The 24,675-nt window shown below is 39.4% G+C and overlaps 1 protein-coding gene across 1 annotated transcript in view; it reads right to left on the bottom strand.

Moving 5' to 3' along the window:
- Positions 1-24,675, bottom strand: part of LOC119576459 — a 38,109-nt gene that overhangs the window by 8,122 nt on the left and 5,312 nt on the right. The window contains exons 11-45 of the mRNA XM_037924170.1: positions 24,471-24,675; positions 24,239-24,283; positions 23,839-23,880; positions 23,440-23,652; positions 23,153-23,197; positions 22,736-22,780; positions 22,336-22,548; positions 21,802-21,846; positions 21,403-21,615; positions 21,214-21,258; positions 20,801-20,842; positions 20,393-20,605; positions 20,114-20,149; positions 19,681-19,725; positions 19,284-19,496; positions 19,043-19,087; positions 18,625-18,666; positions 18,270-18,482; positions 17,671-17,715; positions 17,270-17,482; positions 16,728-16,772; positions 16,266-16,478; positions 15,958-16,002; positions 15,549-15,590; positions 9,180-9,224; positions 8,858-8,953; positions 8,336-8,380; positions 7,862-8,017; positions 7,142-7,192; positions 6,689-6,838; positions 6,162-6,209; positions 5,390-5,581; positions 4,357-4,392; positions 3,635-3,793; positions 261-319 (exon numbers count right to left, since the gene is read on the bottom strand). The exon at positions 24,471-24,675 is cut by the window's right edge and continues 8 nt beyond it. Of these exons, the coding sequence (XP_037780098.1) occupies positions 261-319; positions 3,635-3,793; positions 4,357-4,392; positions 5,390-5,581; positions 6,162-6,209; positions 6,689-6,838; positions 7,142-7,192; positions 7,862-8,017; positions 8,336-8,380; positions 8,858-8,953; positions 9,180-9,224; positions 15,549-15,590; positions 15,958-16,002; positions 16,266-16,478; positions 16,728-16,772; positions 17,270-17,482; positions 17,671-17,715; positions 18,270-18,482; positions 18,625-18,666; positions 19,043-19,087; positions 19,284-19,496; positions 19,681-19,725; positions 20,114-20,149; positions 20,393-20,605; positions 20,801-20,842; positions 21,214-21,258; positions 21,403-21,615; positions 21,802-21,846; positions 22,336-22,548; positions 22,736-22,780; positions 23,153-23,197; positions 23,440-23,652; positions 23,839-23,880; positions 24,239-24,283; positions 24,471-24,675 (3,600 nt within the window). The remainder of the gene's footprint in view (positions 1-260; positions 320-3,634; positions 3,794-4,356; positions 4,393-5,389; positions 5,582-6,161; positions 6,210-6,688; positions 6,839-7,141; positions 7,193-7,861; positions 8,018-8,335; positions 8,381-8,857; positions 8,954-9,179; positions 9,225-15,548; positions 15,591-15,957; positions 16,003-16,265; positions 16,479-16,727; positions 16,773-17,269; positions 17,483-17,670; positions 17,716-18,269; positions 18,483-18,624; positions 18,667-19,042; positions 19,088-19,283; positions 19,497-19,680; positions 19,726-20,113; positions 20,150-20,392; positions 20,606-20,800; positions 20,843-21,213; positions 21,259-21,402; positions 21,616-21,801; positions 21,847-22,335; positions 22,549-22,735; positions 22,781-23,152; positions 23,198-23,439; positions 23,653-23,838; positions 23,881-24,238; positions 24,284-24,470) is intronic.

Here is a 24,675-nt window from a genome sequence, read left to right as displayed (position 1 = left end):
GGAGACAGGAAGAGAGATACAGGGAGGAGAGAAAGAGAGGGAAGAAGAGAGGGAGGGAGGGAGGGAGGGAGGGAGGGAGGGAGAGGAGAGAGAGAGAGAGAGAGAGAGAGAGAGGGGAGAGAGAGAGAGAGAGATGAGAGAGAGGAGAGAGAGAGAGGGGGGGGGGGAGAAGAGAGGGAGGGAGGGGGAAGGGGGTGGAGAAAGAGAGCACGGATGACAATTAGAGAACAATATCCTTCCAGGAACACAACGAATCACACATCAGCATCGTTTTCCATTCCAACTCGTGCCTTACATGTCTGCCCGGCGACTGCGGTATCTGCAAGGTAAGAGAGAAGTGAAATTGGTTTAAAATGAAAACTAAGCCGATTGGATAAATTGATTCAAGTTATGAATGAGTCGGATTTAAAATTTAAGGCACGTAATGATATCTAATATTAGACAATAATGATATTATATGATAAAGCTGTCTGAAGTAGAATTGGATTTATTATTTTTTCTCTGTATCTATGAGCATTTAATATGTTACCCAATATTTTTCTCTTGTACCCTGAACTTTTTTCTCAAGTCCTCCTCTTGATCTTCTTGCAATAACATTGTTCAATATACATGGACGAAACCCTCTCTCTCCTATTCTCTTTCCCTTCCTCCCCCTCCCATCTCTCTCTCTGCCCTTCCCTCCCTGCTGTCAACAATACGTAGCAAGGCCGGATGTACACTTCACACCTCCGTCCAAGCACGCAGCCCTTCTCCTTGGGCAGGACGCAGATGCAGCCCGGCTTTCTCTTTTCGCACAGGAACAAACATCCGTCCTCGAAGGGAACCGCCGCATAAAAGGACACGTCCGTAAGGCAGAGACACACAGAGAGAGACACAGCAGACGGCCCAAGCCACACAGGGTCCAGCTCCACCACCTCGTCCTCCACCCGGGGACACGGGGGTCTCTTGGGGGGTCTCATATCTGTCTTCAAGAATAAACCAGCAAGCTAAGCCCCTTTTCACTGACCCACCCAAGTCCATCTCTCGTCTCGCTCACACCTGGTGACGCGGTGCTTCTAATCTCTCGTGTCACTCATATTCTGGTGGCTTGCGGTGGCCACTCGCTTACATCTGGCGAAGTGGTGCTCCCAACTCACGTGTCGCTTACATCTGGCGACAGCGGTGGCCTTTTTCGCTTACATCTGATGGCAGCGGTGTTCAAGAACCTCACAACGCCAACGCATATTCGCCTACCAGCTCGCTCCTCGCCGACGCCTGTTGCCGATCCACGCGAAGTGCCTCCCCACCTCTTTTAACGCCCAGCCATCGCTACCAAGTCCTCTTCGATCACGCCTACCGCACCATGTCTGTCCTTCTACTTCGTGCTGACCACTCACGCCTGTGCTACCCTCCTGACGAAGTCGCTGAAGATGTATCTTCGCACTCTATGCCGCCACACTCGCCAATCCAGCTCACCTGCCTCGCTAATTCTTCGCGAACCCTCGTCAACACAGCCAGGATGTCGCAGTTCCATCCAGCACCAACAATCTTCCTCGTTACTATCAAAAGTAAGTGTACCTTTTAATGCCAGAGTAACTATTGCCCTCCCTATACCCACCCACACCTTGCATACAAGTTGCCTTCTTTCAAATTCAAGTACACGCCACTCTACGAACGCACACTACTAACTCTATACTACATAACTCCTCCCTGTCAACCATTGTTTTTTTTCAACACACACTGAGATCAAACCTAAGTGACACGCACCCTCACTTCACACCTCATTCCCCAGCTTTAACCATCCCGTAATTGATGTATTGTGTTAGTATTGTTCTGTCTATTATCATTTTTATCCTCAGATCGCACAATTTAGCATATATCATTTCTCTCAGAACAAATGAGTACCTTCGAGTTGAATTAATTATTGTTATGTTTGGCTGCTCTCATCATATTATTCATGTTTATTTGTGTCGAATTAATGAAATCATCTTTTTTTTCTCTTATATGTTATTCCTATTAGTAATCACGTCATTACTTCTTGCGTATTGTCATATTCTGTGTATACACTATATCGTTCTTTATATCACTGTTTCTTCATACTTGCCGTGCTAATCTGTCGCTCGTTCACACGTAGATTTCGATCACCTGACTATCCTCTTATTTACCTACCTGCCCACTCTACTCGGAATTCACTCTAAGATTGCGTATTTTACTATGTGCCATCCCTATGACTAATAACTGAACCCAAATCTCTTTTACGACGTCCTCTCGAAGTTTGATATCTTGTCCTCAGTAATGCTGGAGTTTATGCTTCTTTAGTTTAAGGTTTGGTGAATATGTACTGATGGTAGTATCTCCAGTTGCAAATAATGGCAACACATTGGAGACACCATGCTTTATATAGGCTTACTCGGTTACAATCACCACATTAATTTTAAGCCCGGCTCATGGCCGTAAACGAAGGAATCCTGCGCCCGCCGCACACTTACGCTCATACGACTGAAGCGCCGAGACGCGCACTGTTAGAATTAAGTTCAGGCCCAGCTGCCTATGTGTTCGAAGCATATATACTTGCTTGTTTACCCCAAAGATATGGAATTCTTATTCAATTAACTTTTCTCTCTTCAATATGATGGTACCTTATTGAACTCGCTACTTGACACGCCCTTCTTGTGACAAACTTTCCTTATTATGCTCTCATTTTCTCGCAATTTAGTAAGGTGATTGACAAACACATTATCATCCTCCTCCTTAGCCCCTTTACTGGCCTGGTACACTTATATTTCAGCTTCTGAAGACGATGACCATCCTCGCTACTGAATGTTGCACCTCAGTGCGAAACCTCTGCCACACCCGCTACCTGGCACGCGACGGCCTAGCGACTCTCGGATCACCAGGAACCATCTGTAGATACCAAACAGACCCTCTACTGCATCGTTTCAAGCGTTACAGTCGGCTCGAGGACGAGCCTTGCGCGTGGCCGAGCGATGTCAACAATACGTAGCAAGGCCGGATGTACACTTCACACCTCCGTCCAAGCACGCAGCCCTTCTCCTTGGGCAGGACGCAGATGCAGCCCGGCTTTCTCTTTTCGCACAGGAACAAACATCCGTCCTCGAAGGGAACCGCCGCATAAAAGGACACGTCCGTAAGGCAGAGACACACACAAGAGAGACACAGCAGACGGCCCAAGCCACACAGGGTCCAGCTCCACCACCTCGTCCTCCACCCGGGGACACGGGGGTCTCTTGGGGGTCTCATATCTGTCTTCAAGAATAAACCAGCAAGCTAAGCCCCTTTTCACTGACCCACCCAAGTCCATCTCTCGTCTCGCTCACACCTGGTGACGCGGTGCTTCTAATCTCTCGTGTCACTCATATTCTGGTGGCTTGCGGTGGCCACTCGCTTACATCTGGCGAAGTGGTGCTCCCAACTCACGTGTCGCTTACATCTGGCGACAGCGGTGGCCTTTTCGCTTACACCTGCCCCTCTCTCTCCTTCCATCCCTCCCTCTCCTTCTCCCTCTATCCCCTTTCCCTCCCTCCCTTCCCTCTCTCTCCTTCTCCCTCTATCCCCTTTCCCTCCCTTCCCTCTCTCTCCTTCTCCCTCTATCCCCTTTCCCTCCCTTCCCTCTCTCTCCTTCTCCCTCTCTTACCCTGACGGCATTTCCCAGCCTTCAAGACAGCGCCATGCGCATCGATCTCCGTAGCGCACCAGGGGTCCTCCTCGGCGTCAGTCCTCGTGCAGTCCTTGAACCAACGCCCTTGGTGCCAGAAGGGGAAGACGCACACAAGCCCGTCCGTTGTTCGGCGCTCTGATGGGAGGGTATGTTACGTAGATATAAAAGGCAGGACTGCGGAGTTGGTTAGAAGTGAGGGATGGAAGTTATGTTAACAAATGTAAAATGGTTATAATCATTAAGAATGCAAAGTGTATTTAGAATTCATATATATTTTTTAAAACAAATGCCAAAAAATATTTGTTGCTGTTACTGTCCAGTGTCACAACTGTTTCATTATTTTTGTTAGTTTCTGTTACTATTATTACTACTGTTAATTAAAAGAAAAATTATTACCGATATTATCACTACTGCTACTAGTAATATTACTACGGCGGGTAAAGCTATAATATCGTGTTGACAAGATGGAAAGTGAAACCAACTAACAAATAATTATACAAAGACTTCTTCGTTATAATAGAGTTCTTACTGATATCATCATTACCACCGGTATTTCTCGTACTGTTCTTGTGGTAATTATCCTTACTCTACCATTGGCATAGAATATTCCAATATATATATATGAGCCAAGAATGATGATTCATAAACGACAGAACTCTAATATATAAAAAAGTAAACAGTATTTTTTGAACCCTTACCATCAGCCAGAGAAACCGAAGCTTGCGTAGATGACTCTGTGGATAGGAATAATCGATACATTTTCGAATATTCATAATATCTAAGGCATATAACATCTAATGTAGCTGTGTTAACTAAATCCAAAGTAAGCCCCATCCAAAAACGTTAATTAAATCCGAAGAGTGGCCATTATATACCGGGATAACACATCTGGAAGTCAAATTACAGCCTGTTTGCTAGAAACAAGGGATATACAGTAACCAGTGACTATACAAGAAGTGTGAACGAATCCGAATCACGTCTGAATCTTCTCGTCCTTTTGGTTACTGTTGCAATACCTCTTCGAAAATAGGCCTGTTCTTAGATCGATCTGCGCCTCAATCCACACTCTTTTGGTGAAATTTAACAAAAGTATCTAAACGCATGCTAACTGAGGGTTTGGGGAGGACTGCATCTCACACACAAACGTCTCTTTACGTATATCTTGATGGTCCCGAGGCTGTCAATGTTTAAGACGCCCATGCACGTTGAAAATACGAGGGAATGTTAAGAAAGTTGAAGAAATTGTCTGAAATAGTCGTCGGAAAAAAAACAACAGATGTACTGACGATATTAATGAGTAATGTGACTATCAGGAACAATTTGCATAAATATCTGAACATGGGTCCATCAGGACAATGCTCGCATATACCCAGTGATCTTATTGAAATAATCCTAATCACTAAACGCACTGCAATACTATCCTTTACGTTCCCCTGATTTGACACCATAGCGCCTTTTTTTCCCTAAAGGATCTTTTGAGAAGGAAACAACAGAGCTGATCCCAGGAGACTGCCCAGTGAAAACGGTGAATGAAGCGATGTGCAGTTGCAGATGGGAAGTACCCCCCCTCCCATATCCCTTTCTCCGTCACTCCCTCTCTCCCTCCCTCCCTCTCTCCCTCCCTCCTTCCCTCCACCCCACCCAATGCTTTCCTCCCCCGACCATCCCTCCCTCCCTACCCTCCTACCCTACCCTACCCTACTCCTGCCCCAACTTCCCTCCCCTACTCACCGACGCAGTAGTCCGCGGCGATAGGCTGGGCGAAGGCGTCGACGCGGGTCACACACCAAGAACGCCCTTTGCCTTGACCCTGTTCGCGGCCCTGCTCCTCCGAAGGCACGCAGGAATAGTGCCACTCCCCGTCGTGTTGGAAGGGGAAGATGCACTGCTCGCCCCCCACCGTTAGCTGCGTTGGGGAGATTCCTGTTGGGGGGGATATGGGGTGGGGGAAGAAAGATAGGAAGAAGTGGGAAAAGGAAGAGATGGGAGAAAACAGGAAGAGGGAGGAAAGAGAGAAGGAAGAAGACAGGAAGAAGAGGAGGAAGAAGTGGACGAAGAGGAAGAGGAAGTAAAGGAGGAAGAGGAAGAGGAGGAAGAGAAAGAGGAGGAAGAGTAAGAGGAGGAAGACGAGGAAGAAGAGGATGAGGACGGCGAGGAAGAGCACGAAGAACGGGTAGAATATATGGAGAAAAAAAGTAAATATTAAATCTGCCAAACTATGATAATGTCACAAAAAATGCATTGGACTGGCTTCCATTACATCTTCGCCATGTATTTCCGACAAAGATAAAATCGAAACCCGCCAATCGTATTGTACCATGAAGATATTCACTCTCAATCCTATATTTTCTCCATTTTGTCGCAATGAAAAACAGCTCACAAAAAAATACTTGACTTCGCTAGAAAAAAAAATATCACAGGCATAAGAATATTAAAATCATATCCACGAGAAAAAAGCAAAATTAGTCTAAATGAAAACGGCAAAAATTAGCCCCAACTTCACCTCCTGGTCCTTCCGTCTGCAAGGAGTGGAAAGGAACGCCATCTTGACCTGTGGGAGATATTTCACGCTTAAGCCGGTTGCTTCTTCGTTGCATGAATGTTGCTGTTGCTAAAAGTGCACTCCCTTCATAAAAAAACGGGTTCTTAATACTGATATGAATTACAGAATAGTGAGTAATGATCACGAGCCGAGTCATTAATACGTCTAATGCACCTTTAATCGGCATAGTTTAATTACTATAGGGTCTTGTTCCCTACCCCCCAAACATATATAAGAACATCTAAGTATTTTGGCATCAACAATGCATAAGGTTCCTCCTCCTTCCCTTCCTGCTCCTCCTCTTCCTCTTACTCCTCCTCCACTGTCTCCTCTTACTACTACTACTACTACTGCTACTACTACTACTATTACTCTTCCTCCTCCTCTTTCTCCTCCTCCTCCTCCCCCTCCTCTTCCCCTTCCTCTTCCCCTTCCCCTTCCTCTTCCCCTTCCTCCTCCTCCTCCTCCTCCTCTGCCACCCCCGTTACCATGGCAACATCCCACGCGCGTCGGCCGTCTGTTGCGGTCCACATCCAGGGCGCACCAAGGGATCAGCCAGTCCTCTCTCGTGCATGTGAAGTACGTCATACCCTTGTACACGAACGGGAACTTGCACTTGCTTGTGTTGGTCACTCTCTCTGTTTTGAAAGCAGATGGAATTACGTTTCGTTGAATTACGAGTGATTTCGTTAAAATGCGAATGATCTTTGTCAATTTCATTACGTTATGATGTGGAGTATTATGTCGCGACGGAATTATTACTCACATATTATCATTTCGCTATATCTCGTTTACCTGGTTATTATAGTATAGGGATAACCATCGTTATTACCACACCGTTAAAATCATAATCTTTAGAATTGCTTTATCACATTATCATCTTCATTCACAATTTTCCTGTTACTATAAAAAAAAATAAGAAAGGAGAAAAGGAGACTGACCGTCCGGCTCAAAGGGCGGCGGCTCGGACGGCACGGGGCCCATCAGCGTGTCTGGAACGTGTTTACAAAAGACGTAAGTAAAGAGAGAGGAGTAAATTATACGAAAGAGAGGACATGGGGGAAAAAATGGAAATGGGAAAAAAAGGAAATGGTAAAAAAAAAAAAAAAAAAAAACGTAAACTGTCTGGAATACGATCTATGAGAGAGAGAAAAAAAAAAGTTGGTGTGAGGGAGATAGGAAGCAAGAGAAAATGAGAGTATATGAGAGAAAAGTGAGAGAAAAATGAGGGAAAGGAAGGAGGGAGAGAGGGAGGGAGGGAGGGAGGGAGGGAGGGAGGGAGGGGGGAGGGGAGGGAGGGAGGGGAGGGAGGGAAGAGGGAGGGAGGGAGGGAGGAGAGGGAGGAGGAGGGAAGAGGGAGGGAGGGAGGGAGGGAGGGAGGGGGGGAGGGAGGTAGGTAGGGAGGGCGGGAGGGAGGAGAGAGAGAGAGAGAGAGAGAGAGAGAGAGAGAGAGAGAGAGAGAGAGAGAGAGAGAGAGAGAGAGAGAGAGAGAGAGAGAGAGAGAGAATAAAAAAGAAAGCAAAATATCGCAAAAAGAAAGAAAAAACAATACAACAAAGAGAAAAATCTAAAAAAGGAAAAAATCGAAACAAGGAAAAAAAAAAAGAAAAACAAATCAAACACACAAACCCCTCCGCCCTCGCTCATTGCACAAAACTTACCTTTGCAATATCCACTCGACACAGGCTCCCTTCTCTCGTTGAGTTGCGTTGCACACCACGGAATGCGACGCTCAACGGTTGTGCAGTTGCTGTAGGAAACTCCTTTCCACGTGAATGGGAAAACGCAGATCTTGCCATCGACTGTCACCGCATATACTGTAAAGGAATTATTGCTTTCTAAAATATTTCTGGGAATTTTTTATATAATTTTCGCGTGTTTATTGGAAATATCAATGTTTTCCTTCTTACCTATGAGGAACATTATCATTTTCTCTTTTTTTATGGGGGAACAATAATATTCGCTGTTATTTATGGAAAATGGTATCGTTACTTTAGTTCAACATAAATAAATAATGGATAGATTTATTCACTGGTTAGCAAATTTATGTCCATGTGCCATTGTGTGACAGAAAAGGTGAAGGTCCACACTATGAAGGTTTACATGTTTACGCATTAATAGGTACACATCCTCACCTGGACTTTCACTGTAGGTCACTTGTGGCGGTTCTTCACTAACAGCTGAAAGGGGATAATACGCTTTGATAAAAAAAAAAAATAATTATCGGAAATGATTATGGCTTTCATAACTGCGCGCACGCACGCGCACACACGCACACGCACGCACGCACGCACGCGCACACACACACACACACACACACACACACACACACACACACACACACACACACACACACACACACACACACACACACACACACACACACACACAGAGGGGGAGAAATATATATATATATATATATATATATATATATATATATATATATATATATATATATATAACACATATAAGATATTACACAAACAATAACAACTTTGACAATTATACCCTAAGTTACAGAGGCAGATACACACTAAGCTATGCAATTACTCATATGTCTAACACTTACAAGTTATTTCCGGACAGCTTATAGCTTTCTTCACATTCAGTTCTAGTCATTACTAATGTATACACACGTTTATGTAATGCTTCCTTACTTTCAAGCAGTCCTGAGCGTGACTCTGTTCTTTCAATGGGTGTTTCCGTGTGGTTGCCTTTACTGGCGGTCAGTGACGGTGGCTGTTCAGTTTGAACTGTGGGTGAGGAAAAGAATTTCATTTTCTAACACAGCCATTACGAAGAAAAAAAATAGAAGAATGTGGTTTCATAATAAAAAAATAAAAAAAATACTTTTCATAACATCAAATGGGAGTCGCCTTCAAAATCATGTCGACGTGTCTCGATATGTGGCATGTGACAGCGCATATCCCATACCATCGATGGGGACATGATTACACATAAAACGGTTCACATTCTCACCTAGGGCTTCACCGGAACTCACTGATGCTGCTTCTTCAGTTATGTCTGAAAGAAAAAATGCACTTCAAAAACAGCTCAGATGCTGGCACTTTTGCTAGTCATTACATCAGATGAAAACATTAAGATGAACTGAGATGACAACAGCCTTCATAAATATGCTCGCGATCATACACACATAAACATTCTTAAATACAATGTAGGTATAGGTATAGCCTAAGTCCACGTTTTCAAATGTAAGTGAAAAAAGCTAGATATTGAAAATAAGAATATTCTCAGTTCCATTCATAATTTTACTTACAAACAAGAATAACACACGTACAAACCCATTAATATGAACCATGTATCACCATGAATATATCTAATCCTGCATATATCAACAATATACTTATCCAGCGTGACAAAATTACATTCAATTAGCATGACATTCATTTTCAAAGGGGAGGAAACACCTTTTTATTACAAAGGGCAAATGTCATACCGATTATTAGCCCCTTTGGTACTTGATTATATTTTCCAGAAAGTCTTTCTCGTGAAACACAATTGAAAAAAAAATCAAAATAACCAGAAGTGACAAGAATTCATAACTATATCCACGTGCATATACATGATCGCATAAGCATTTCCTACACACACACACACACACACATAAACAGTATATATATAGACAAATCTAGAATATATACAATACATTATGAACTCGCATGCATATCAATGTGAGCCGCCGAAAATGAATATTCATTTTCTCTTCAGTTAAATCTGATGAAGGAAAATACATAGGAGTAAATAATAGTAATTATGAGATAATAATAAAAATCTTCACAACGATACATGCATGCCTACCCACATACACAGACATTTAGATAAAGTCTAAACTGATATATAGAAACATGTATATATTTAATTCAGCATACATAAACAATGTGTGCATATATAATGTTCACTGGTATGTGTATTTATATCCATATGTCCAAAACCATCGATGTAAAAAGGTTTATATATAAAGAGGTTCACATTCTCACCTAGGGCTTCACTGGAACTCACTAATGGTGGCTGTTCTCTTACGGCTGAAAGGAAAAAAATGCATTTCATCAGAAAGGACAAACAGTTCTGATGCTGGTCATTTCATCAAACAAAAACATTAAGCTAACGACAACGGAATTCACTATATTCACGATCATGCACATACATATTCTTATATACAATGTAGGCATGAATAGCAAAACACTCTTCCGTGCTGATACAATGGAAGAAAAACACACAATACAAAAACTAGATTTATTGAAAATGAGACTACAGTTTCGAAATCCAGCTGGATTCCATCTGAAGATGGAATCCAGGTGGATTTCGAAACTGTAGTCTCACTTTCAATAAATAAAGTTTTTGTATTGTGGGTTTTTCTTCCAATGTAGGAATATGTATAGCCCAGTCTAACGAAATATATTGAAATGAAATGTAAGTAAACAAAAAACAAAACAAAAAAAGATGCTGGAAATAACAATCAATTCATAACTATATTTGAGTAAAATATAACACAGACACATTTATACTAATGCTGTATCACTAGACAGATGATTATATCTAATCCAGTATATATAAATATACTTATTCAGTGTGCATGTGGCTGTCGATGTGAATATATTTACACATATGGGAGTTCACATTCTTACCTGGTGATTCGCTGGGAGGCACTGGTGGTTGCTGTTCAGTTACATCTGGAAGGGGGAAATATGATTTCATAAAAATGACAAAAATCTATGAGACTGACTCTTTAACAGCCAGTATATAAGAACAAGAATATGATTTTCGGATATAAAGGTCTTCACTTTCTTCATATAGATACATATGTAAGTATTAATTTATCTATCTACTTATATACACATTGAAAACAAAATTTCACTTACGGGGCATAGTCGGGCAGGATATAATTGACAGCACATTCAGATTCTCGTCTACCTCGGAGGCGCACCATCTGCCGCTCACTGTCCCCCTGTTTATCACTCCTCCTTCTCCCTCCATCTCGATTATCTGCTCCTCCCCTTCTTCGCCAACGCATCCGCTCACGATTTCTTCTCCGTGTCGGAAGGGAACACATAGCGGTGGCACCTCAATTGGAGCTGAGGGAAATGCATCAAATTTAATCTTAACACATTGTTCTAAATATTTACAAAATGACAAATACAAAAAATGTTCACATCTAATATACTCCTTTAACAAAATTCCAAGACAATGATCAAAATTACTTTTGCCACGGTCGTAAACGCCTAAATAGAAAGGCTTGATATACACTTGTGTCTGTCTCACCTGGGGATTCACTAGTCTTCACAGACGGTGCATGTTCAGTTTCAACTACGGAGGAAAAAACTTTATCAGAGAGGGTAGTCGGTTTACAGAACCACTAAGGCACCACAATTAAATATGAATAAGTAAAAATTATTCATTACTATCGCATTTACACAACTATATTCACCAATATACACATTTTCATACACAACATAGGTATATGTGTAGCCCAGTCTATATAATGAAATGTAAGTAAAAAATAGCAACATGTTGGAAATGACAAGAATCTATTAATAACTATACTAATGAGTAAAAAATAACACGCACAGACACATTTACGTCAATGTTGGATCAACAAAGATATCGAATTCTGTACATATACACTTATTCGGCGTGCGTGCCTGTGACTCTATGTGAATATGTTTACACGTATGGGGGTTCACATTCTTACCTGGGGATTCACTGGCAGTCACTGATGGTTGCTGTTCAGTTACGTCTGAAAGGGGAAAATACGATTTAATAAAAAGGGCAAAAATCTATGAGACTGGTTCTTAATAGCCATTAAATAAGAAAAAATGGATTTTCTGATGTAAAGGTCTTCACTTTCTTCACACACACATATACATACATACCTAAGTATTCATCTATCTATTCACTTATATATATATATATATATATATATATATATATATATATATATATATATATATATATATCAAAAACAAATTTTCACTTACTGGGCATAGTCGGGCAGGATATAATTGACAGCACATTCAGATTCTCGTCTACCTCGGAGGCGCACCATCTGCCGCTCACTGTCCCCCTGTTTATCACTCCTCCTTCTCCCTTCATTTCGATTATCTGCTCCTCCCCTTCTTCGCCAACGCATCCGCTCACGATTTCTTCTCCGTGTCGGAAGGGAACACATAGCGGTGGCACTTCAGTTGGAGCTGAGGGAAACGCATTAACTTTCATCTCTCAACATTGTTCTAAATATTTCTATATATTTACAAAATGACAAACACAAAAAGAGGCTTCACAGTACCCTCCTTCGACAACCTGCCATGCCAAATGTCAAATTTACTTTTACCACGGTCGTAAAATCCCAAATATAAAGGCTTGACATACACTTGTGTCTGTCTCACCTGGGGATTCACTGGTCACAGATGGTGGCTGTTCAGTTTCAACTACGGAGGAAAACCTTATCAGAGAGGGTACTTGCTTTATAGAACCACGAAGGCACAGTGAAATACGAATAAGTGAAATATATAAACAACTATATTTACGATCATACCCACACAAATAAACAATGCAGGTATATGTATAGCCTAGTCTATATAATGAAAATGTAAAAGGAAGCATGTTGGAAGTGACAGGAATTTATTCGTAACTATACCTATGAGCAATAAATATCTCGTACAGAAACGTTTATATGAATTTTGCATCAACACATTATTTCTAGTCCTGCATATATAAATAATATACTTATTCAGCGTGCCAATGTGTGTCTGTGACTATGTGAATATGTTTACACGTATGGGGGTTCACATTCTTACCTGGGGACTCACTGTCAGTCACTGGTGGTTGTTCAGTTGCGTCTGGAAGGGGAAAATACGATTTCATAAAAATGACAAAAATCTATGAGACTGGCTCTTAATAGGCATTAGATAAGAAAAAAAAATGATTTTCAGATATAAAGGTCTTCACTTTCTTCACAAACATACATATACATTTTTTTCACTTACTGGACATAGTCGGGCAGGGTATAATTGACAGCACATTCTGATTCTCGTCTACCTCGGAGGCGCACCATCTGCCGCTCACTGTCCCCCTGTTTATCACTCCTCCTTCTCCCTCTATTTCGATCATCTGCTCCTCCCCTTCTTCGCCAACGCATCCGCTCACGATTTCTTCTCCGTGTCGGAAGGGAACACATAGAGATGGCACTTCAGCTGGGGCTGAGGGAAATGCATCAAATTTAATCTCAACACATTCTCAATATTTACTAAATGACAAACACAAAATAGGTTTACATCTAATATACTCCTTTAACAAAATGGCATGACAATCATCAAAGTTACTTTTGCCACGGTCGTAATCTCCTAAATATAAATACTTAATAGAGACTCGTATCTATGTCTCACCTGGGGATTCACTAGTGTTCACAGACGGTGCCTGTTCAGTTTCAACTACAAAGAAAAAAAATATTTTTATCAGAGAGGGTAGTTGGTTTATAGAACCACGAAGGCACCACAATTAAATGTGTTTAAATAATAATAAAAAAAAAAAAAACATTACTATCACATATACAAACCTATATTCATCATCATACACATTTTCATATACAATATAGGTATATGTATAGCCCAGTTTATATAATGAAATATAAGTAAAAAATAGCAAGATGTTGGAAATGACAAGAATCTATTCATAACTATACTAATGAGTAAGAAATAACTCGTACAGACACATTTACATAAATTTTGAGATGATGTCAAATACAGTATATATAAACATACTTATTCAGGGTACCACTGTGTGTCTTGGACTGTGTGTGAATATGTTTACATGTATGGGGATTCACTTTGTTACCTGGGGATTCACTGGAAGTCACTATATATATATAATTATATATATATTATATATATATCAAAAAGAATATACTAAAATTCACTTACGGGGCATAGTCGGGCAGGATATAATTGACAGAACATTCAGATTCTTGTCTACGTCGGAGGCGCACCATCTGCCGCTCACTGTCCCCCTGTTTATCACTCCTCCTTCTCCCTCTATTTCGATTATCTGCTCCTCCCCTTCTTCGCCAACGCATCCGCTCACGATTTCTTCTCCGTATCGGAAGGGAACACATAGTGGTGGCACTTCAGTTGGAGCTGAGGGAAATGCATCAAATTTAATCTCAACACATTGCTCTAAATATCTACAAAATGACAAACTGCTATGACAAATGTTACTTTTACCACGGGCGTAAACTCCCAAATATAAAGGCTTGATATACATCAGTGCCTTTCTCACCTGGGGATTCACTGGTCACAGATGGTGGCTGTTCAATTTCAACTACGGAGGAAAACCTTATCAGAGAGGGTACTTGCTTTATGGAACCACGAAGGCACAGTGAAATACGAATAAGTTAAATATATAAACACAACTATATTTACGATCATACCCACATAAATATGCAATGTATTTATATGTACAGCCCAGTCTATATAATGAAAATGTAAAAAAAAGAGAAAAAAAAGCATGTTGGAAATGAGAGGAATTTATTCATAACTATACTTATGAGCACATAATAGCACGTACAGACATGTTGATATGAATTTTGTATCAACACATTTCTAGTCCAGCGCATATAAATAATATACTTTTTCAGCGTGCCATTGTGTGTCTGTGACTGTGAGTATGTTTACACGTATGGGGGTCTACATTCTTACCTGAGGATTCACTGGAAGTCACTGGTGGTTGCTGTTCAGTTGCGTCTGAAAGGGGAAAATTTCACAAAAAGAACAAAAATCTATGAGACTGGTTCTTCAACGGTCATTATATAAGAACAAGAATATGATTTTCGGATGAAAAAGGTCTTCCTTTCTTCACAAACATACATATACATACATATCTAAGTATTTTTTTATCTATTCACTTAAACATATATCAAAAACAAATTTTCACTTACTGGGCATAGTCGGGCAGGGTATAATTGACAGCACATTCTGATTCTCGTCTACCTCGGAGGCGCACCATTTGCCGTTCACTGTCCCCCTATTTATCATTCCTCCTTCTCCCTCCATTTCGATTATCTGCTCCTCCCCTTCTTCGCCAACGCATCCGCTCACGATTTCTTCTCCGTGTCGGAAGGGAACACATAGTGGTGGCACTTCAGCTGGGACTGAGGGGAATGCATCAAATTTAATCTTAACACATTGCTCTAAATATTTACAAAATGACAAATACAAAAAAGGTTCGCATCTAATATACTCCTTTAAAAATGCCATGACAATCATCAAAATTACTTTTGCCACTGTCGTAATCTCCTAAATATAAATACTTAATAGACACTCGTGTCTGTCTCACCTGGGGATTCACTGGTCACAGATGGTGGCTGTTCAGTTTCAACTACGGAGGAAAACCTTATCAGAGAGGGTACTTGCTTTATAGAACCACGAAGGAACAGTGAAATACCAATAAGTGAAATATATAAACACAACTATATTTACGATAATACCCACATAAATATGCAATGCAGGTATATGTATAGCCCAGTCTATATAATGAAAATGTAAAAGAAAGCATGTTGGAAGTGACAGGAATTTATTCGTAACTATACCTATGAGCAAAAAATATCTCGTACAGAAACGTTTATATGAATTTTGCATCAACACATTATTTCTAGTCCTGCATATATAAATAATATACTTATTCAGCGTGTCAATGTGTGTGACTATGTGAATATGTTTACACGTATAGGGGTTCACATTCTTACCTGGGGATTCACTGTCAGTCACTGGTGGTTGCTGTTCAGTTGCGTCTGGAAGGGGAAAATACGATTTCATAAAAATGACAAAAGTCTATGAGACTGGCTCTTAATAACCATTAAAAAAAAAAAGAAAAAAAAAAAAAAAGAAAAAAAAATCAGATATAAAGGTCTTGACCTTCTTCATACCTACATACACATACATATATAAGTATTCATTTATCTATTCTCTTATATATATATATATATATATATATATATATATATATATATATATATATCAAAAACAAAAAACAAAGCAAAAAAATTTCACTTACGGGGCATAGTCGGGCAGGATATAATTGACAGCACATTAAGATTCTCGTCTACCTCGGAGGCGCACCATCTGCCGTTCACTGTCCCCCTGTTTATCACTCCTCCTTCTCCCTCTATTTCGATTATCTGCTCCTCCCCTTCTTCGCCAACGCATCCGCTCACGATTTCTTCTCCGTATCGGAAGGGAACACATAGAGGTGGCACTTCAGTTGGAGCTGAGGGAAATGCATAAATTTCCATCTCTCAATATTGCTCTATTTCTATATATTTACAAAATGACAAACACAAAAACAGGGTACACAGTACCCTCCTTCAACAACACATTGCTACTATTTACAAAATGACAAACAAAAAAGGTTCACATCTAATATACTCCTTTAACAAAATGCCATGACAATCAAAATTACTTTTGCCACGGTCGAAAACGCCTAAATATAAAGGCTTTATATGTGTCTATGTCTCACCTGAGGATTCACTAGTGTTCACAGACGGTGCCTGTTCAGTTTCAACTACGGAGGAAAAAAAACATTTTTTATCAGAGAGGGTAGTTGGTTTATAGAACCACGAAGGCACCACAATTAAATATGATTAAATGAAAAAAAAAAAAAAAAAAAAAAAACATTACTATCACATATACAAACCTATATTCATCATCATACACATTTTCATATACAATATAGGTATATGTATAGCCCAGTCTATATAATTAAATATAAGTAAAAAAATAGCAAGATGTTGGAAATGACAAGAATCTATTCATAACTATACTAATGAGTAAGAAATAACTCGTACAGACACATTTACAAAAATTTTGAGATGTCAAATACAGTATATATAAACATACTTATTCAGGGTACCACTGTGTGTCTTTGACTGTGTGTGATTATGTTTACATGTATGGGGATTCACTTTGTTACCTGGGGATTCACTGGAAGTCACTATATATATATAATTATATATATATATTATATATATATATATATAAAATATACTAAAATTCACTTACGGGGCATAGTCGGGCAGGATATAATTGACAGAACATTCAGATTCTCGTCTACCTCGGAGGCGCACCATCTGCCGTTCACTGTCCCCCTGTTTATCACTCCTCCTTCTCCCTCTATTTCGATTATCTGCTCCTCCCCTTCTTCGCCAACGCATCCGCTCACGATTTCTTCTCCGTATCGGAAGGGAACACATAGAGGTGGCACTTCATTTGGAGCTGAGGGAAATGCATCGAAATTAATCTCAACACAGTGCACTAAATATTTACAAAATGTCAAACACAAAAAGCAGGTTCATATCTAATAATTACATTCAAAATTCCATGACAATGATCAAAATTACTTTTACCACGCTTGGAATCTCCTAAATATAAAGGCTTAATAGACACTCGTGTCTATGTCTCACCTGGGGATTCACTAGTGTTCACAGACGGTGCCTGTTCAGTTTCAACTACGGAGGAAATGTTTTTTTATCTGAGAGGGTGGTTGGTTTACAGAACCACGAAGGCACCACAATTAAGTATAAGTAAAAATAATTCATTCCATCACATATATACAACTATATTCATCATCATACACATTTTCATATACAATATGGGTATATGTACTGCCCAATCTGCTTAATGAAATGCAAGTAAAAAATAGCAAGACGATCTATTCATAAATATACTAATGAGCAAAAAGTAACACGTAAGACACATTTCCATCAATTTTGATTGAAGCGAGACGGTGATATCAAACACAGCATATAAAATATACTCATTTAGCGTACCAATGTGTGCCTGTGACTGTGTGTGAATATGCTCACACATATCGAGATTTACTGTTACGTGGGGATTCATTGGAAGTCACTTATATATATATACACATACATATATATACACACACACACACATATATATATATATATATATATATATATATATATATATATATATATATATATATATATATATATATATATATTATATATAAATCAAAAAGAATATACTAAAATTCACTTACGGGGCATAGTCGGGCAGGATATAATTGATAACACATTCAGATTCTCGTCTACCTCGGAGGCGCACCATCTGCCGCTCACTGTCCCCCTATTTATCATTCCTCCTTCTCCCTCCATTTCGATTATCTGCTCCTCCCCTTCTTCGCCAACGCATCCGCTCACGATTTCTTCTCCGCGTCGGAAGGGAACACATAGTGGTGGCACTTCAGTTGGAGCTGAGGGAAATGCATCAAATTTAATCTCAACACATTGCTCTAAATATCTACAAAATGACAAACTGCTATGACAAATGTTACTTTTACCACGGGCGTAAACTCCCAAATATAAAGGCTTGATATACATCAGTGCCTTTCTCACCTGGGGATTCACTGGCCACAGATGGTGGCTGTTCAGTTTCAACTACGGAGGAAAACCTTATCAGAGAGGGTACTTGCTTTATGGAACCACGAAGGCACAGTGAAATACGAATAAGTTAAATATATAAACACAACTATATTTACGATCATACCCACATAAATATGCAATGTAGATATATGTACAGCCCAGTCTATATAATGAAAATGTAAAAAAAAGAGAGAAAAAAAAAGCATGTTGGAAATGAGAGGAATTTATTCATAACTATACTTATGAGCACATAATAGCACGTACAGACATGTTGATATGAATTTTGTATCAACACATTTCTAGTCCAGCGCATATAAATAATATACTTTTTCAGCGTGCCAATGTGTGTCTGTGACTGTACGTTTACACGTATGGGGGTTCACATTCTTACCTGAGGATTCACTGGAAGTCACTGGTGGTTGCTGTTCAGTTGCGTCTGAAAGGGGAAAATACAATTTCACAAGAATAAAAATCTATGAGACTGGTTCTTCAACAGCCACTATATAAGAACAAGAATATGATTTTTGGATGAAAAAGGTCTTCCTTTCTTCACAAACATACATATACATACATATATAAGTATTTTTTTATCTATTCACTTATACATATATCAAAAACAAATTTTCACTTACTGGGCATAGTCGGGCAGGGTATAATTGACAGCACATTCAGATTCTCGTCTACCTCGGAGGCGCACCATCTGCCGCTCACTGTCCCCCTGTTTATCACTCCTCCTTCTCCCTCCATTTCGATTATCTGCTCCTCCCCTTCTTCGCCAACGCATCCGCTCACGATTTCTTCTCCGTGTCGGAAGGGAACACATAGACGTGGCACTTCAGTTGGAGCTGAGGGGAATGCATCAAATTTAAGCTTAACCCATTGTTCCAAATATTTACAAAATGACAAATACAAAAAAGGTTCATATCTAATATACTACTTTAACAAAATTCCATGACAATCAAAATTATTTTTGCCACGGTCGTAATCTCCTAAATATAAAGGCTTAATAGACACTCGTGTCTGTCTCACCTGGGGATTCACTAGTGTTCACAGACGGTGCCTGTTCAGTTTCAACTACGGAGGAAAAAACTTTATCAGAGAGGGTAGTCGGTTTATAGAACCACGAAAGCACCACAATTAAATTTGAATAAGTTAAAAGAATCCATTACTATCACATTTACACAACTATATTCACCAATATACACATTTTCATACACAATATAGGTATGTGTGTAGCCCAGTCTATATAATGAAATGTAAGTAAAAAAAATAGCAACATGTTGGAAATGACAAGTCTATTTTTAACTATACTAACGAGTAAAAAATAACACGCACAGACACATTTACGTCAATGTTGAATCAACAAAGATGATATCGAATTCTGAACATATACACTTATTCGGCGTGCGTGCCTGTGACTCTATGTGAATATGTTTACACGTATGGGGGTTCACATTCTTACCTGGGGAAGTCACTGATGGTTGCTGTTCAGTTACGTCTGAAAGGGGAAAATACGATTTCATAAAAAGGGCAAAAATCTATGAGACTGGTTCTTAATAGCCATTAAATAAGAAAAAATGGATTTTCTGATGTAAAGGTCTTCACTTTCTTCACACACACATATACATACATACCTAAGTATTCATTTATCTATTCACTTATATATATATATATATATATATATATATATATATATATATATATATATATATATATATATCAAAAACAAAATTTCACTTACTGGGCATAGTCGGGCAGGATATAATTGACAGCACATTCTGATTCTCGTCTACCTCGGAGGCGCACCATCTGCCGCTCACTGTCCCCCTGTTTATCACTCCTCCTTCTCCCTCTATTTCGATCATCTGCTCCTCCCCTTCTTCGCCAACGCATCCGCTCACGATTTCTTCTCCGTGTCGGAAGGGAACACATAGCGGTGGCACCTCAGTTGGAGCTGAGGGAAACGCATTAACTTTAATCTCTCAACATTGTTCTAAATATTTCTATATATTTACAAAATGACAAACACAAAAAGAGGCTTCACAGTACCCTCCTTCGACAACCTGCCATGCCAAATGTCAAATTTACTTTTACCACGGTCGTAAAATCCCAAATATAAAGGCTTGACATACACTTGTGTCTGTCTCACCTGGGGATTCACTGGACACAGATGGTGGCTGTTCAGTTTCAACTACGGAGGAAAACCTTATCAGAGAGGGTACTTGCTTTATAGAACCACGAAGGAACAGTGAAATACCAATAAGTGAAATATATAAACACAACTATATTTACGATCATACCCACACAAATAAACAATGCAGGTATATGTATAGCCCATTCTATATTATGAAAATGTAAAAGGAAGCATGTTGGAAGTGACAGAAATTTATTCGTAACTATACCTATGAGCAAAAAATATCTCGTACAGAAACGTTTATATGAATTTTGCATCAACACATTATTTCTAGTCCTGCATATATAAATAATATACTTATTCAGCGTGCCAATGTGTGTCTGTGACTATGTGAATATGTTTACACGTATGGGGGTTCACATTCTTACCTGGGGACTCACTGTCAGTCACTGGTGGTTGCTGTTCAGTTGCGTCTGGAAGGGGAAAATACGATTTCATAAAAATGACAAAAATCTATGAGACTGGCTCTTAATAGGCATTAGATTAAAAAAAATGATTTTCAGATATAAAGGTCTTCACTTTCTTCACAAACATACATATACATTTTTTTCACTTACTGGACATAGTCGGGCAGGGTATAATTGACAGCACATTCTGATTCTCGTCTACCTCGGAGGCGCACCATCTGCCGCTCACTGTCCCCCTGTTTATCACTCCTCCTTCTCCCTCCATTTCGATTATCTGCTCCTCCCCTTCTTCGCCAACGCATCCACTCACGATTTCTTCTCCGTGTCGGAAGGGAACACATAGTGGTGGCACTTCAGTTGGAGCTGAGGGGAATGGATCAAATTTAATCTCAACACATTCTCAATATTTACTAAATGACAAACACAAAATAGGTTTACATCTAATATACTCCTTTAACAAAATGGCATGACAATCATCAAAGTTACTTTTGCCACGGTCGTAATCTCCTAAATATAAATACTTAATAGAGACTCGTATCTATGTCTCACCTGGGGATTCACTAGTGTTCACAGACGGTGCCTGTTCAGTTTCAACTACAAAGAAAAAAAATATTTTTATCAGAGAGGGTAGTTGGTTTATAGAACCACGAAGGCACCACAATTAAATGTGTTTAAATAATAATAAAAAAAAAAAAAACATTACTATCACATATACAAACCTATATTCATCATCATACACATTTTCATATACAATATAGGTATATGTATAGCCCAGATTATATAATGAAATATAAGTAAAAAATAGCAAGATGTTGGAAATGACAAGAATCTATTCATAACTATACTAATGAGTAAGAAATAACTCGTACAGACACATTTACATAAATTTTGAGATGATGTCAAATACAGTATATATAAACATACTTATTCAGGGTACCACTGTGTGTCTTGGACTGTGTGTGAATATGTTTACACGTATGGGGATTCACTTTGTTACCTGGGGATTCACTGGAAGTCACTATATATATATAATTATATATATATTATATATATATCAAAAAGAATATACTAAAATTCACTTACGGGGCATAGTCGGGCAGGATATAATTGACAGAACATTCAGATTCTTGTCTACGTCGGAGGCGCACCATCTGCCGCTCACTGTCCCCCTGTTTATCACTCCTCCTTCTCCCTCTATTTCGATTATCTGCTCCTCCCCTTCTTCGCCAACGCATCCGCTCACGATTTCTTCTCCGTGTCGGAAGGGAACACATAGTGGTGGCACTTCAGCTGGAGCTGAGGGGAATGCATCAAATTTAATCTTAACACATTGTTCTAAATATTTACAAAATGACAAATACAAAAAAGGTTCACATCTAATATACTCCTTTAACAGAATGCCATGACAATCATCAAAATTACTTTTGCCACGGTCGTAATCTCCTAAATATAAAGGCTTAATAGACACTCGTGTCTGTCTCACCTGGGGATTCACTAGTCTTCACAGACGGTGCCTGTTCAGTTTCAACTACGGAGGAAAAAACTTTATCAGAGAGGGTAGTCGGTTTATAGAACCACGAAGGCACCACAATTAAATTTGAATAAGTAAAAATAATCCATTACTATCACATTTACACAACTATATTCACCAATATACACATTTTCATACACAATATAGGTATATGTGTAGCCCAGTCTATATAATGAAATGTAAGTAAAAAAATAGCAACTGGTTGGAAATGACAAGTCTATTCTTAACTATACTGAGTAAAAAATAACACGCACAGACACACTTACGTCAATCAACAAAGATATCGAATTCTGTACATATACACTTATTCAGCGTGTGCCTGTGACTCTATGTGAATATGTTTACACGTATGGGGGTTCACATTCTTACCTGGGGATTCACTGGAAATCACTGGTGGTTGCTGTTCAGTTGCGTCTGGAAGGGGAAAATATGACTTCATAAAAATGACAAAAATCTATGAGACTGGCTCTTAATAGCCATTAAATAAGAAAAAAACGATATCCAGATATAAAGAGCTTCACTTTCTTCACATACATATATAAGTAATCATTTATCTATTCACTTATATATATATATATATATATATATATATATATATATATATATATATATATATATATATATATATATATATCAAAAAACAAAATTTCACTTACGGGGCATAGTCGGGCAGGATATAATTGATAGCACATTCAGATCCTTGTCTACCTCGGAGGCGCACCATCTGCCGCTCACTGTCCCCCTGTTTATCACTCCTCCTTCTCCCTCTATTTCGATCATCTGCTCCTCCCCTTCTTCGCCAACGCATGCGCTCACGATTTCTTCTCCGTGTCGGAAGGGAACACATAGCGGTGGCACCTCAGTTGGAGCTGAGGGAAATGCATGTAAATTAATCTCAACACATTATTCTCAATATTTACTAAATGACAAACACAAAAAAAGAGGGTTCACTATACGCTCCATTAACAACCTGCCATGCCAATGTGAAATTTACTTTTACCACGGTCGTAAAATCCCAAATATAAAGGCTTGACATACACTTGTGTCTGTCTCACCTGGGGATTCACTGGTCACAGATGGTGGCTGTTCAGTTTCAACTACGGAGGAAAACTTTATCAGAGGGTACTTGCTTTATAGAACCACGAAGGCACAGTGAAATACGAATAAGTGAAATATATAAACACAACTATACGATTATACCCGCATAAATATGCAATGCAGATATGTATAGCCCAGTCTATATAATGAAAATGTAAAAAAAAAAAGCATTTAGGAAATGAGAGGAATTTATTCATAACTATACTTACGAGCAAAAAATAGCACGTACAGACATGTTATGAATTTTGTATCAACACATTTCTAGTCCAGCGCATATAAATAATATACTTATTCAGCGTGCCAATGTGTTTCTGTGACTTTGTGAATGTTTACACGTATGGGGGTTCACACTCTTACCTGGGGATTCACTGGCAGTCACTGGTGGTTGCTGTTCAGTTGCGTCTGAAAGGGGAAAATACAATTTCACAAGAATAAAAATCTATGAGACTGGTTCTTCAACAGCCATTATATAAGAACAAGAATATGATTTTCGGATGAAAGTGGTCTTCCTTTCTTCACAAACATACATATATAAGTATTTTTTTTATCTATTCACTTATACATATATCAAAAACAAATTTTCACTTACTGGGCATAGTCGGGCAGGGTATAATTGACAGCACATTCTGATTCTTGTCTACCTCGGAGGCGCACCATCTGCCGCTCACTGTCCCCCTGTTTATCACTCCTCCCTCTCCCTCCATCTCGATTATCTGCTCCTCCCCTTCTTCGCCAACGCATCCGCTCACGATTTCTTCTCCGTATCGGAAGGGAACACATAGCGGTGGCACTTC

Source organism: Penaeus monodon, chromosome 8 (genome assembly GCF_015228065.2).
Source record: "Penaeus monodon isolate SGIC_2016 chromosome 8, NSTDA_Pmon_1, whole genome shotgun sequence".
Lineage (NCBI taxonomy): Eukaryota > Metazoa > Arthropoda > Malacostraca > Decapoda > Penaeidae > Penaeus > Penaeus monodon.
Note: the sequence above shows the minus strand (reverse complement) of the source record. Positions and strands in the feature narration are given on the sequence as shown.